Source organism: Schistocerca gregaria, chromosome 1 (assembly GCF_023897955.1).
Source record: "Schistocerca gregaria isolate iqSchGreg1 chromosome 1, iqSchGreg1.2, whole genome shotgun sequence".
NCBI lineage: Eukaryota > Metazoa > Arthropoda > Insecta > Orthoptera > Acrididae > Schistocerca > Schistocerca gregaria.
This window is the reverse complement of record NC_064920.1, coordinates 640750495-640766638: the sequence shown is the minus strand read 5'-3', so window position 1 is coordinate 640766638 and position 16144 is coordinate 640750495. Positions and strand designations below refer to the sequence as shown.

Below are 16144 nucleotides of genomic sequence, written 5' to 3'. Positions count from 1 at the left end.
ATATGGTCAATGAAAAAATTTTGAAACCGCTTATAAACTGTTTTAATCAAAAGTACAGAACCACCTTAATGTTTATCAAGGTTCTCTTTAGTCTCCTGAGGTGTTTTGCCTTTCATAAAGTAATGTTTAATTGCCACACAAAATTCTTTTTTGTACATTTTTTGACAATCACTCAACTTCCTTGATTCATATGAATGCCAAACACAAAAAAATAGACCAATATGGTTGAATCTTGGTGGGCGTTCTTTCCAGAGATGCTACTAACTAAACATAACCTTGATATGTGCCCGTGGTGCCATCTCTTGGACTTTACACGGACTTTTCAAAGCCCCTCATACAATAGTAAGTTATGGTTCTTCATGCATTTCCCTTGTCTAATAACTTCTTTATTCTGTTGTTATACTATCCTACCAATGCATTTAGTACTCTGACTCGACAAACTTTGCATAGAACCATCCAACTGACAAAAGTAAGTTACTTTTTTCAGCCTCATTCCACACAGAGCTACAACCTCATCCAAAAATGGTACAACTGAGCAATTAACGTATAATTTGTTCTGAGGAACAGTAACATGCCACTCCTTCTTGTAGCTCTTGTAGCTCCCATGCCTTTGGAAATGAAAATCATTGACTTTCTTGATGAAGTTATTCATTGCAAAGATCTTATCAATTCACACTGACACCTGAACTGGAACTGGCTAGCTTTCTCATTAACTATCTGATGTACAGAAGCTCTTGTATGAGCTATTTTATGCTTTATGTGCTAACAGAAACAGCCACTTTAGACAAGCAGAGGTGTTCGCTATTATTTCCCAGATTAAAATACACTGTTCAGAGGTAAATTACTTAATCCCTACTGAATCAAAATACAGTGTACTTACACATGTACTCTAAGTTCTCTGCAAGTGATTGGTCTTCCTATTCAATTTCCTTGATAATGTTTTATTTGGATACCAGGATATTTAGGTAACTGATTAAGACTGTTGTGGATCCAGCAAAAATAATGTGTAGTGTTGTTTTATGCTAAAACTGTTTCAAGTGCTCTTAAAGCATTTTTTTGTTTAAACTCATTTAAATGTGATGCTTCTGTTACAGGGAGCTCAGGGTGAGCCAGGGAGCAAGGGAGAGAGAGGTGATCCAGGATTGCCCGTATGTACATTCTTATTTCATGATTGATGTATTATATTCACCTATTAATCTCATTCCCTTAACACTCTCAAAAATAATTCAGTCATGGTTTCTTCAGTGAATCAAACTACAAGCATGTATTAATCACTGACATTTACTTTAACAATGTTCCAATAAATGACACTTATAATGTTTTACATAAAAAGCAAATAAAATATGAATATTTCAAATGCATAATTGAACAACAGATTAATTTTTTCTGTGTTTGGACTCATTTTATTGGCAGAACAACAAAAATTATATATATTTTTTAATGAAATGGCTATACCATCTCCCTTCACATAATTTGGCTGTCTATAACATTAACATATTTTTCCATTGTATTTTAGGGTACTGATGGAATTCCTGGTGCAGAGGTACCCCAGCTTTAAGTAATTCTTGCTTTGTGTAGCGTTCAGTCGCATGTTATCTTGCAACAGCTTGGTGCTTTTTGAAATGCATGAGTAGTTTATAATTTTTGGAATGTGTGCACATTTATTTATTTCAGAGTGATGCATCTACGTTTGTAGATTAATGGCAAACCATGGGGGCATAATCTTATAATAAACTGCAACAACAAAGAACCAAATTCACAATCTGACATAATTTGATCAGCCACAGTAACTTATGTAACTTGTACTTTAATGGCATAATCTGTGCACATAGAGCTAACCTCTTGGTGTGTGCCTAACTTTATTTAATCTGAGTAACCAAATCTAAGATTTTTAGTAAGTTATAAGTTTTTCATAAGTGAGAATGAAGCTTCTTTTTTTGTGAAATGCCCAGGTGCTGTGAGCCTTTAGCCTTACTACTTTATTGTATATATCAAAATATATTAACTGTTCCCCCGATGAACCATTGACCTTGCCGTCGGTGGAGAGGCTTGAGTGCATCAGCAACACAGATAGCCATACCATAGGTGCAACCACAATGGAGGGGTATCTGTTGAGAGGCCAGACAGACATGTGGTTCCTGAAGAGGGGCAGCAGCCTTTTCAGTAGTTGCAGGGGCAACAGTCTGGATTATTGACAGATCTGGCCTTGTAACACTAGCCAAAAGGATTTTGCTATGCTGGTACTGCGAACAGCTGAAAGCAAGGGGAAACTATAGCCGTAATGTTTCTCAAGAGCATGCAGGTTTACTGTATGGTTAAATGATGATAGTGTCCTCTTTGGTAAAATATTCCAGAGGAAAAGTATTCCCCCATTCGGATCTCCGGGCAGGGACTGGTCAGGAGGACTTTGTTATCAGGAGAAAGAAAACTGGCGTTCTACAGGTCAGAGCATGGAAAGTCAGGTCCCTTAATTGGGCAGGTAGGTTAGAAAATTTAAAAAGGAAAATGGATAGGTTAAAGTTAGATATAGTGGGAATTAGTGAAGTTCGGTGGCAGGAGGAACAAGACTTCTGGTCAGGTGAATACAGGGTTATAAATACAAAATGAAATAGGGGTAATGCAGCACTAGATTTAATAATGAATAAAAAATAAGAGAGCAAGCAAGCTATTATGAACAGCATAGTGAATGCATTATTGTGGCCGACATAGATACGAAGCCCACTTCTACCACAGTAGTACAAGTTTATATGCCGACTGGCTCCACGCGAGATTGATGAAATGTATGATGAGATAAAAGAAATTATTCAGATAGTGAAGGGAGACAAAAATGTAATAGTTACGGGTGACTGGAATTTCATAGGAAGAGGAAGAGAAGAAAATGTAGTAAATGAATATGGAATGGGAGTAAGGAATGAAAGAGGAAGCTGCCTGGTTGAATTTGCACAGAGCATAACTTAATCATAGCTAACATTTAGTTCAAGAATCATGAGAGAAGGTTGTATACATGGAAGAAGCCTGGAGATAATGGAAGGTATCAGATAGATTATATTATGGTAAGACAGAGATTTAGGAACCAGGTTTTAAATTGTAAGACATTTCCAGAGGCATTGGTTATGAACTTTAGATTAAAACTGAAGATACTGCAAAAAGGTGGGAATTTAAGGAAATGGAACCTGGATAAAATGACAGAACCAGAGGTTGTAGAGAGTTTCAGGGAGAGCATAAGGGAATGACTGACAAAAATGGGGGAAAGAAATACAGTAGAAGATGAATGGGTAGCTTTGAAAGATGAAATAGTGAAGGCAGCAGAGGATCAAGTACGTAAAAAGATGAGGGCTAATAGAAATCCTTGGGTAACAGAAGAGATACTGAATTTAATCAATGAAAGGATAAAATACAAAAATTCAGTAAATGAAGCAGGCAAAAAGGAATACAAAAGTCTCAAAAATGAGATCGACAGGAAGTGCAAAATGGCTAAGCAGGGGTGGCTAGAGGACAAATGTAAGGATGTAGAGGCATGTGTCACTAGGGGTAAGATAGATACTGCCTACAGGAAAATTAAAGAGACCTTTTGAGAAAAGAGAAGCACTTATATGAATATCAAATGCTCAGATGGAAACCAAATTCTAAGCAAAGAAGGGAAAGCAGAAAGGTGGAAGGAGTATGTAGAGGGTCTATACAAGGGTGAGGTACTTGAGGACAACATTATGGAAATGGAAGAGGATGTAGATGAAGATGAAATGGGAGTTATGATACTGTGTGAAGAGTTTGACAGAGCACTGAAAGACCTAAGTCGAAACAAGGCCCCGGGAGTAGACAACATCCTGTTACAACTACTGATAGCCTTGGGAGAGCCAGCCCTGACGAAACTCTACCATCTGGTAAGCAAGATGTATGAGACAGACGAATTACCCTCAGTCTTCAAAAAAATATAATAATTCCAATTCCAAAGAAAGAGGGTGATGACAGATGTGAAAATTACTGAATTATCAGTTTAATAAGCTACAGCTGCAAAATACTAACCCGAATTCTTTTCAGACAAATGGAAAAACAGGTAGAAGTCAACATCGCGGAAGATCAGTTTGGATTCCATAGAAATGTTGGAACATGTGAGGCAATACTGACCCTTCAACTCATCTTAGAAATTAGATTAAGTGCAGGCAAACCTACGTTTCTAGCATGTGTAGACTTTGAGAAAGCTTTTGAAAATGTTGACTGGAATACTCTCTTTCAAATTCTGAAGATGGCAGGGGTAAAATACAGGGAGTGCTAGGCTATTTACAGTTTGTACAGAAACCATATGCCAGTTATAAGAGTCGAGGGACATGAAGGGAAGCAGTGGTTGGGAAGGGAGTGAGACAGGGTTGTAGCCTATCCCAGAGGTTATTCAATCTGTGTATTGAGCAAGCAGTAAAGGAAACAAAAGAAAAACTTGGAACAGGAATTAAAACCCATGGAGAAGAAATAAAAACTTTGAGGTTCATCAATGACATTGTAATTCTGTCAGAGATAGCAAAGGACCTGGAAGAGCAGTTGAATGGAATGGACAGTGTCTTGAAAGGAGGATATAAGATGAACATCAACTAAAGTAAAATGAGGATAATGGAATGTAGTTGAATTTAATTGGGTGATGCTGAGGTTATTATATTAGGAAATGAAACACTTAAAGTAGTAAAGGAGTTTTGCTATTTGGGGAGCAAAATAACTGATGATGGTCAAAGTAGAGAGGATATAAAATGTAGACTGGCAATGGCATGGAAAGCGTTTGTGAAAAGAGAAATTTGTTAACTTCAAGTATATATTTAAGTGTCAGGAAGTCATTTCTGAAAGTATTTGTATGAAATGTAGCCATATATGTTTGTGAGAAGTGTGGCTATTTATTTAGAAGTGCAATAGAGAGAACGTGTGGAAGCATACCAGAATCTTCACCACAGTTGGATCGACAGGGAGGTGACACGGAAGGATCCGGACCTCCAAACAACTCCACTGAGAAGAGTGGATGTAGGTAATACTACCTTCATCTGGCAGCGTATTTGGGTTGGCAAAATATTGTCCAGTTATATGTCCCAGGAATGTTAACATTCTGCGTTATTGTGGAGTGACGACTGTCGGATCCCAAGTTTTTTTCGGTGTTTTTCCTGCGCTATTTTTCCTGCATCAAATTCCCTTCAAATCTTAAACTGTTCTGTTATATTTTAATGAATTCTTAAACTATCCTATAACTTTAGCATATAGAAAACCAGATATGAGAGAAAAATAATAGACTTAAGAGAACCCTAGAAATGATCTGAAATGAGTAGAATACAGTATAAATAGAAAAATAATATCATGGTACTATTCAAACAGAGGGCTTAATGTGTGTATAAAATACAGTATAAACTGACTAACTAGACAACTATTTGATTGTAGTGTATAATTTTCTATTTTTATAGAACATTTTATACCTTTTATGATATGTGATGTAAAGGGGAGGGTTTGTATTGGTTTTGGAAGGGGTGAATATTATAGATTAAAACATGATTTACACTAACAAATAAATCAAGACTAACACAGAACACACACCACACCTTTCCAACGACCCTCACAAACAAGTGCGACTGATTCTTCACAATCCGCAGGGGTTGCTAAGATTTTCTTCGGGGACTTCAAAGGTGAAGGTGAGAATGTCCATTCTGTAGGAGACATTTAACACCATACTTCCTCCAGCTTCACACGCAAGTACTTGCAAAGTAGGCATCCTGGGGAAGGGATGTGGGAAGGGTTTCCTGCCTTTACGGCTATCTTCTTTCTCTTCTTCAATCTTAGCAACCACTTCTAATTTTTCCTTTCTTACTTCTCATCAGACTGTCTTTCCCTATTTACATAATCATATACTTCTATTGCTGAAGTCCTTCTTATTTTCCATGGTTTCCAATAACCTTCAACTTATTTCAAATAAGTAAGCTGAAGAATCAGGTTACACAGACACACTTACACATATACACAACAAAACATGAAAACATAAACAATGGAAATACAGATAAAAATGATGTAAGAGCCGTCAAGTGTTGTAGGGGAAAAGAATGTGCACATAGAAAAATATGCACATATGGTTGTTTATTGTGATGTTTCTACATCACCTAGTTATTTGAGAAAACTATCAAATGGATATTTATTAACATGTATACACAGGAAATATATGTATAAGAACAATGAAAATTCTATATCACATATGTACATAAGGATACAAAAACTATGGTATTTCCACACCAGGGACACGTAAGAAAGAAGTGTGAATCGTTCAGGAGAGCATAAGCAAGGAGGAACTAATGAACATAAGCCAGTGAGAAACTATTTGTGACAGTTATTCAGGAATCTCAGCCAAATATTTGTTCTGGTGATTTGTAGGATAGTAGGACAAGTATAGCATAAGTAAATGTATCATATATATCGAATAATATATATGGGGTATATTTTTCCCTCTTCTCCTGCTGATTTATATTTCATAGGGTTTGTGGTGGGTCTTATATTAGCAGTAGCAGGAAGTTGCATCCCTGGCTGATATAACTGGGCAATATTTTCCCAACCCTAATACACTGCCAGATGAAAGTAGTATTACCTTTATCCTCTCTTCTCAGAGTAGTTGTTTGGTCATCCGGATCCTTCCGTGCTACCCCCTGTCGAGCCAACTGCAGTGAAGATTCCTGAAATGCTTCTTCAAGATCTCTCTACTGCACTACTAAATACATAGCCACACTTTTCACAAACAGGGGTTTATTTTGCCCAACATTTTCACTATTTCTTTTAACTACATAACAAATAATTGCTACTGTAATACCACTCTCTTGAGTACATTCAAATACATCCGTACATGCGTACTTTAGGACCTGAGAGAGCAAACAAAACACAGATAAAAAAACTACTGCTGATCAAATGTTCATTACGCCCTTGTTGGTGCGTGATTTACTCCATAGCTCTTGTATTCAGGCCCTTGCTGCACATGGCCCAAATGACTTCCAGATAACCAGTGGTAGCAGTACCATTTTTACTGGCCCCCTTCTTGCTGGCTCCACCACTGCTCCACAATCACTGCATACAAGAAAGGAAAACACGTTTCCCTTTCCCACTACATTTATTCTTATTCAACTTACTCAACGAGCATCTCTTGTCAATGGCTTCCCAAAGGTGTGCTTCGATGTATACAAATATCCTGAAACACTACACATATAAGTATCAAAATCTACAACAGAATGCCAGTATGCATAAGAAATTTAGAAGACTAAAATAAATTTAAAGCAGAATTTGATAAATTTCTACTCAAGTGTTATTACTACTCATAACTGAGTATGTTAGTCAATATCATTTGCTAGATAATGTTTATATTATGGCAAAACTGAAAATACGGCCTTTGCACTTTAACTTTTTTATTACATTTACTACATATTTCACAGGAAATTGTCTGATGTAAAACCTTTATTGAATCATTGTCGTGTATAAAAAGATTTCCTGGGTGGGGGAGGAAAAATAAAGGCTTATGAAAAACAGACTATTTTTATAAGAACAGGAGAATATATATGTATATAAACTGGCATTACTATGTATTGTATGGTAGTACAAGATTGAATGTAACAAAATTATGAAAAGGAGAGTTGCTACTTACCATATAGCAGAGATGCTGAGTCACAGATATGCACATCAAAAAGACTGTCAGGTGTCAGTTGCCTGTGGCTGCAGTCATTTGTGTGAGTTGTGTTTGCAGGTGAATGAGTTGTGTTTGCGTGAATGTGTGTATGTGTGTCTGTTACTGATGAAGGCTTTACTGGCCAAAAGCTTTATTTTTGACAGTCTTTATGTTGTGCCTATTTGCAACTTAGTATCTTTAATAGTATTATTTTATGTGTATATTTGTATTCCATGTCCATGCAATGGTTTCGCATGAAATTCTCACATATATCTGGATAACATCCATATAATATTTATTGCCTGTGTATGAATGAATAAACACGCTGAGAAAGATTTGGCAACAATCAGTCAGTTTAGGTTAACAAATTAATTCTGTTACCCCTGACTATTTGTTAATTATTTGCACATCCATCTCTGAAAGATACTATTTAAGTTTCATACTACTGAACAAAATCAGAATCTCTAGTTTCCATACATAATTATCATCAGTGAGTAGTACTGGAACAGGTGAAGCTTTGCACGACTGTTTATCAATATGTAACCAAAATGAGTAGGGATAGGAACTATGTGATGTAGCAGACAGGAAGACGTTCCTCTACTTCTTTCATACCAACCTCAGCCCCATTATATGACCTTTTGTAATGTACTGTGTGGATAAGGCCCATTAACTTCTGGAACTCACCTACACATATGTACAATTAGTGTGTCTACTGGTAGTTATGCATGTATGTCATCACAAATTTAGATGCTTGCAAATAATGCATGGGTTATAGATTGCCATAGAGCTTGCATTCAGCTTTGGCAATGTAGTATATGACTCTTTGCTAAGATTCAGTTATTAACTGTAGTAAAGTGTGACACATGGAAGATGGATGGTTTGAAACTGTGTAGTACTGAGAGTGCTGTGGTGGGAGGAGATCACAGTGGGTATAGTTCTTCTACACACAACACACCATTTCAGTTATAATGGAGCAGTGGAGCACATAATGTCATGTAATATTATTTGTTCACCTATGACAGTTGTCTTAGAAGTGGTGAGACCTGTCACAGCTACACAGCGACAGTTCCTTGTACAGTTCAATCTCAGTCAACAAGGAGTTGTTCTGATTGTTCTGCGTTGTAACACAATCCTTAGATGGGTGAAACACTTAAGATCAACTGTGAACATAATGGATAAGAAGTGTACAGACTTGTGATGCAGTGTAATGATGTAAGAAAATGTTGCAGGGGTAAGGGGACTGATAGTCAGAAGCCCAGCTGAGTCAGATAGATGTCATGCTAATGAACTATCAATCAATCATGAATTGGTTAGACAAATTTTGCAAACATTAAAATTTCATCCATATCAATTTCTTATTGTGCAACAACTGAAACCAACTGATTTTGCTGTGCACAAAGACTTTTTTTGCACAATGCAAGTGATTTTAAGTGATAAAGTGATTTTATTGATGAGCAGTGAAGCTCATTTTCATTTAATGGCACTGTCAATAAACAAAACCTGTGTTGCGGGGCTCCTGAGAACCCACACCTTATTCACCATTGTTCTTTAAATCTGAAGAAGTCCCAAAATGTGGTGCTCTTGGCTCTTGCAGCATGATCAAACCCTTATTTTTTTGTGTGCAGAAAATAGAGCCACAGTCACAGTTAATTTGACTTGACACATTCATATGCTTGAAATGTTCTTGAAACTAGAAGTGAGAAGACAAAGAATCCCTTTTAAACATGATTGGTTTCAGCAGAATGACACTACATCACATGCAGAACACACTTCAACAGCAGTTCTTCGAGGCATGTTTGATGAAGAGATTAGCTCACTTTTTGGCAATGTTCTTTGGCCTTCCAGATCTCTATACTTTGTGACATTCTGTGGGAGTACATCAAGAGCCCTGTCTATATCCACAAAATACGAGATTTCAACCAATTGAAGAATGCAATAATTCAAGAAATTGCTGCCATTACTGCAGAGATATTGGTCCATGTAATGGGGGATTTGGAGAATAGACTTGAATTGTGCAATCGAAATTTTTCACAAACAACTGTACCCCAAATTAAATGGCAAGCAATGAACTTGGATTTAATGTCAATAAATATACATTAACTTTGAAACTGACTAAGCATTCTTTACTTAAATCCATACACCTCCCAGATGTCACTCTATTTTAGACAAAAGTAATATGCTTGATGACATGGAAGAGGGAGTAGGGTATGATGTATCACTGATGATGCGACTGTAAAAATGAAGCTCACACTTAGGCAGTACAAGGACAGAGAAGGAAATCAAGTGTGCACCTTTCAAAAGCATCATCCCTCCCATCATCTACATCTTGACGACTGGATGGAAGTTTGATCCTCACTCCTCCTGAATGGCAACCTGTAGTCCGATTCATGAGTGATGGCAATCCATACAGGTCAAGGCTTAGCTGGTTGCATTATGCACATAGAGGGGCCTTGCACTTGAACAAAGTATCCATCTTGCACATTATGTCTCTCACTTCCTTATGTAGAATTTGTCATTTACCACCATCATCATACATGACAACTCACAAGAAATAGAATAAAACTTCATTAAGTAAGGTGGTGTGATCATGTTTAATGCTCGTACTCACTACAACATTCACAGCCAAACACTTGGAACACTACTGAATGCTCATTGGCTGTTGAAGAATGCATGATGTCAGATGCACAGAACATGCCTAAACTCAACTACTGTTGTTTGTGATTCCAGCTATAGTGTCTTAACCATTGAGTCAGCTAGTTCACTTAATTTGCTTCAGAATGACCCTCTGTACTAAACAATTGATAATTTCTTCCAATGTGCAGAAAATGATTTGCGTATCAAAAATTGACATTTTGTATTTGTTTTTGTATTACATCAACTATAATACTAATTTTTGGTTTTCCTTATTCATCCATCTTCAAGATGATTTTTGTACTTCTGAATAGGGACTGAGAAATGGCAGTTTCAATCATTATTTTAAATGGAATGTTGCACATGTGAACAATTGTAATTGTTATGCATGTAAAGGTAGTTATCTATAAAATTTGTTTACCTAGCTTTAATTCCCTTTATCTTGAAAGCATGATTTAAAGAAACAGTAAAATACTTTTTGTTGAAGCATTGTAGCACAATTCAAATCTTACTGTAGTTATTTAGGTTAATTCCACTGACAATTGAAAATAATTTCCACCTTTTTCCTAAATTACAGGGTCCAAAAGGAGAAAAGGGAGCCAAAGGAGAATCTGTAAGTATTTATCTACATCTAAATCGATACTCTGCAAGCCACCATACACTGCGTGGCTGAAGGTACTCCGCACCACTACTTGTCATTTCCTTTCGTGTTCCACTTGCAAACAGAGTGAGGGAAAAATGATGATCTGTATGTCTCTGTATGAGCACTAATTTCTCGTATCTTATCTTTGTGGTCTTTATGCACAATGTATGTTGACAGCAGTAGAGTCATTTGGCAGTCAGCTTCATTTGCCAGTTCTATAAATTTTCTCAATAGTGTTTCTCAAAAATAATGTCCATCGATTTCCATTTGAATTCCTGAAGCATCTCTGTAACACTTACATGTTGTTCAAACCTGCCAGTAACAAATGTCACAGCCTGCCTCTGAATTGCTTCGATGTGTTACTTCGACCAAACATGGTATGGATACCAGACACTTGAGCAGCACTCAAGAATAGGTTGCACCAGCATCTTATATATGGTCTCCTTTACAGATGAACCAAACTTTCCTAAAATTCTCCCAATAAACCAAAGTTGACCATTCGCCTTCCTTCCCACAGGTCTTACAAGCTTGTTCTACCTCATATCACTTTGCAATGTTATACCCAGATATTTAAATGACTTGACTGTGTCAAGCATGACACTAGTAATACTGTATCCAAACATGACAGGTTTTATCTTCCTACTGATCCACATCAACTTACATTTTTCCACATTTAGGGCTAGCTGCCATTCGTCAAACCAACTGGAAGTTTTTTCGTAATTTGTCTTGTATCTTCTCACAGTTACTCAACTTCTACACCTTACCATACACCACACCATCATTGGCAAACAACCGCAAATTGCTGCCCACCATGTCCACCAAAACATTTATATATATAGAGAACAACAGCAGTCCCATCACACTTCCCTGGGGCACTCCTGATGTTACCCTTGTCTCTGATTATCACTCGCCATCGAGGACAACATATTGGATTCTATTACTTAAGAAGTCTTCAAGCCACTCACATATCTGTGAACGTATTCAATATGTTTGTATTCTTGTTAACAGCCTGCAATGGTGCACTGTGTCAAATACTTTCTGAAAATCAAGAAATATGGAATCTGCCTATTGCCCTTCATCCATAGTATATCATGTCAGAAAACGGAATCTGAGTTTTGCATGAGCAAAGCTTTCTAAAACCATGCTGATTCATGCACAGAAGACTCTCAGTCTCAGGAAAGTTAATTATATTCAAACTGAGAATATGTTCAAGGATTCTTCAGGAAACAGAATGTAGGGATATTAGTCTGTAATTTTGTGGGCCCACTATTTTACCTTTCTTATGTACTGGAGTCCCCTGCACTTTTTCCAGTCACCTGGTACTTTGTGTAGTGAGAGAGATTCACAATAAATGCAAGCTAGGTAAGGGGCCAATGCTGCAGAGTACCCATTGTAAAATGAAACTGGGATTCCATCCAGACCTGGTGATTTATTTGCATTCAAATCCTTCAGTTCTTTCTCAACCTCAGGTGTGCTTATTACTATGTCGTTCATACAGGCATCCACCTGATGGTCAAATGACAATATAATTGTATAATTCTCCTGTGTGAATGATTCCTTTAATGTGAAATTAAAAATGTCATCTTTTGTTTTGCTATCTTCAACTGCCACATGGGACTGGTCAACAAGGTACTGAATGGAAGCCTTAGACTCGCTTAGTGATTTTACATATGACCAGTAATTTCTTGGGTTGTCTGCCAGGTCTCTTGGTAAGGTGTGACAGTGGTAGTTTTGTACGATTTTTGCATAGATCCTTTCACAGATGCATGAATCTCTACCAACTTTCACTCATCATTCATGCATTCCCTTTTGAAGTGAGAGTGCAACAGCCTCTGCTTTCTCAGCATCCACCAAATTTCATTATTAAACCATGGGGGGTCTTTCCCATCCTTTGTCCACTTACTAGGCATATAACTCTCCAGCCCATGATTTAGAGTCTTTGATTCCTCTACATCCATATTACTGGAACTAAGTGATGCCAGTTCACTGTCTAAGTGAGATGTTAATAACTGCTTATCTGCTGTATCTAGCAGAAACACTCTCGTAGCCTTCTTGGCTGATTTATTAAATTCTGTGATCATAGTTGCTATAATGACATCATGATCACCCTAATCCCCATTTGTATATTGACACTGTAGATAAGGTCCGGCCCATTTGTAGCTAGATGATCTAAGATATTTCCATTGCGTGTGGACTGCTGATCTAGCTGCTCAAGACAATTTTCAGAAAACTTGTTCAAAAGTATTTCTCATGGCTTTATGTCTGTACCCTCCACAGTGAAACCATAGATATCCCAGTCTATGTTCGGGAGGTTAAAGTCACCTCCAATCAGTATTGCATGATCTGGGTATTTACGTGCTACTGACTGTAGACTTTCTTTCAATGACTCTAGAACTGTCACAGCAGAATCAGGTGGCCGGTAAAAACATCCAACAATGAACTTAGTTTCACCTATACTTGTTGTTCATGACCAGATGGCTTCACTGTCACACTCATCTTTTACCTCAATAGAGACAAGCAGTTGTTAAAACATATAAACGTTTTTACAATTAGCTTCATAATACTTAGTTTGTGGTTTGTAAAAATAAATGCCATGTAGAAAACTACAGTGCTTTAAGCTAAGGACTAGCAAATCATTTGCTTATGTAGACTTCTATTCCAAAGCTATTTCCTTATGGAATATACAGCCTAAGACAAAGAAAAAAAGAAAGGGGAAAAGTGCACTACGAAGGAGTTATACAAACTGCTCACAAATTGATATTCAGACAGGCAAGGGAAAATGCAAAACTGTAAGTTTGGGCTTTGGCAGCCATTGGATGAATGTGTGATACTGCAGCACAATTTAACCCCACAGCTGGTAAGGATAGTAAACAGTTCACATGTCAATACCAGGACATAAAGTCTTTGTGAATTTCATTCTCAGTTGGACAGTAACTATGCCTTGGAGATGGGCAAGTGAACAACATACACTGATGTCAGCATTTGAGAGAGGACGAGTGAAAAAATGGCTCTGAGCACTATGTGACTTAACATCTAAGGTCATCAGCCCCTAGAACTTAGAACTATTTAAACCGAACTAACCTAAGGAAATCACATACAACCATGCCCGTGACAGGATTCGAACCTGCGGCCGTAGTGGTTGCAAGGTTCCAGACTGAAGTGCCTAGAACTGCTCAGCCACACCAACTGGCAGAGGACATGTATTTGGGCTCAAAGATGTCAGTTGGATTAATATGAAAATCACTCTACACTTAAATAGGAGTGAACTGACTGTGTTGTTAGGAATGGATGAACCAGAGCTGAACACAGTGTCAAGAAGGCAGAGGTTGACTTAAAGAGATGACAGAATGAAAGGACCGATCAATTGTCAAAGAGGCACTCAGAGCCCCGGATTCATCATTATCATCAATATGATCTGCAACTGATGATTCAGTGACCACAAGGACCATTAATAGATGGTTCACAGAAAGGGAGCTAAACTTATGGCACCCCTTACACTGACTACCACTGATCTCTGTAAACCAACAAGCTCATTTGCAGTGGTGTTGAGCACATTCAATCTGGACTCTCATTGGCTTGAGTAGAGTTGGCTTCAGTGATGAGTCCCACTTTGAACTGAGCCGATGGCCACCGAAGATGTGTCTGGAGATTCCTGCAGTGCACTGGGATACCATCCCAACTGTCACCTGCCTCTGGACTCTCATTGATTTGAGTAGAGTTGGCTTCAGTGATGAGTCCCACTTTGAACTGAGCCCGATGGCCAGGGAAGATGTGTCTGGAGACTCCTGCAGTGCATTGGGATACCATCCCAACTGTAACCTGCCATATGGTCACCAAATCTTTTCCCATTGAGAATATGTGGAGCATTATTTGTAGGACCCTCCTACCTTGGGATTTTGACAGTCTACCATGCCAATTGGACAGATCTGACATGATATCCCTCATGACATTCAAAAACTCCATCAATAAACACCATGCTGAATAATTGCTTCCATAAGGGCCAGAGGTAGATCAACATGTTGTTTCCTTGCTCAATTTGTTGAGCTCTTTCTCTTGAATAAATCATCATGTTCCTCTGAAACTGTAATCATTTGTCTGTCTGTACATCACATCCACCGACTTCCATCCCATTTGGAGAATTACTTTATGGCACTTTTTTTTTCTTTCTTTCTTTTTCCTTAGAATGTAAGTTGAAATTATCGACTGAACTTATATGGCATGTCTCTGCTCATTAATGGAGTAAAACTGTGATGAACATTTTGTGATAATTAATAACTGTTCCTGCCCTAACCCCAAACACACATATCTGCCTTCTCCCAGAGAAACTTGTCCAACAGTGTTGTAAAAGAGTCTTCTTAGAGTTCAAAAAGCAAAATTAATGACAAACTGACAAGCCTGTGAAATGTTGAAGCCTGACATTGAGCCTAGGTCTTAGATATGACTGTAACTCCAGCCAAAACAATCATCACAACTAAACATTGAAAAGGGGAATGAAATTGAACAATACAGACTGGATACATACAATTAAACAAAATTATGATGGGTTTTCGAGCACTGCAGTCACTTCTAAGTAATATTTCATACACTACTGCCCATTAAAATTGCTACACCTTAAAGATGACATGCTACAGATGCGAAATTTAGACAAGAGGAAGAAGATGCTGTGATATGAAATGATTAGCTTTTCAGAGCATTCACACAAGGTTGGCGCTGGTGGCGACACCTACAACATGCTGACATGAGGAAAGTTTCTAACCGATTTCTCACACAAACAGCAGTTGCCAGCATTGCCTGATGAAATGTTGTTGTGGAGCCTCGTGTAAGGAGGAGAAATGCATACCATCACATTTCCAACTTGGATAAAGGTCAGATTGTAGCCTATTTCGATAGCGGTTTATCGTATTGCGACATTGCTGCTCACAAATATCGAATATGGAATCGGTGGGTTCAGGAGAGTAATACGGAACACCATGCTGGATCCAAATGGCCTTGTATCACTAGCAGTCGAGATGACAGGCATCTTATCCACATGGCTGTAATGGACCGTGAAGCCACATCTTGATCCCTGAGTCAACAGATGGGGACGTTTGCAAGACAACAACCATCTGCACGAACAGCTCGACATTTGCAGCAACATGGAGTATCAGCTTGAAGACCATGGCTGCGATTACCCTAGATGCTGCATCACAGACAGGAGCACCTGAAATGGT

General features: G+C 38.0%; 1 protein-coding gene across 5 annotated transcripts in view; it reads left to right on the top strand.

Moving 5' to 3' along the window:
- The window catches only part of LOC126360585 (collagen alpha chain CG42342-like), a 1334941-nt gene that overhangs the window by 1238413 nt on the left and 80384 nt on the right, over positions 1–16144 (top strand). For 3 of the 5 annotated variants that reach the window (XM_050007724.1, XM_050007722.1, XM_050007723.1), the window contains 3 exons: positions 1095–1148; positions 1517–1543; positions 10869–10904. In XM_050007724.1, the coding sequence (XP_049863681.1) occupies positions 1095–1148; positions 1517–1543; positions 10869–10904 (117 nt within the window). The remainder of the gene's footprint in view (positions 1–1094; positions 1149–1516; positions 1544–10868; positions 10905–16144) is intronic. The other 2 variants (XM_050007726.1, XM_050007725.1) reach the window with 1 other exon arrangement.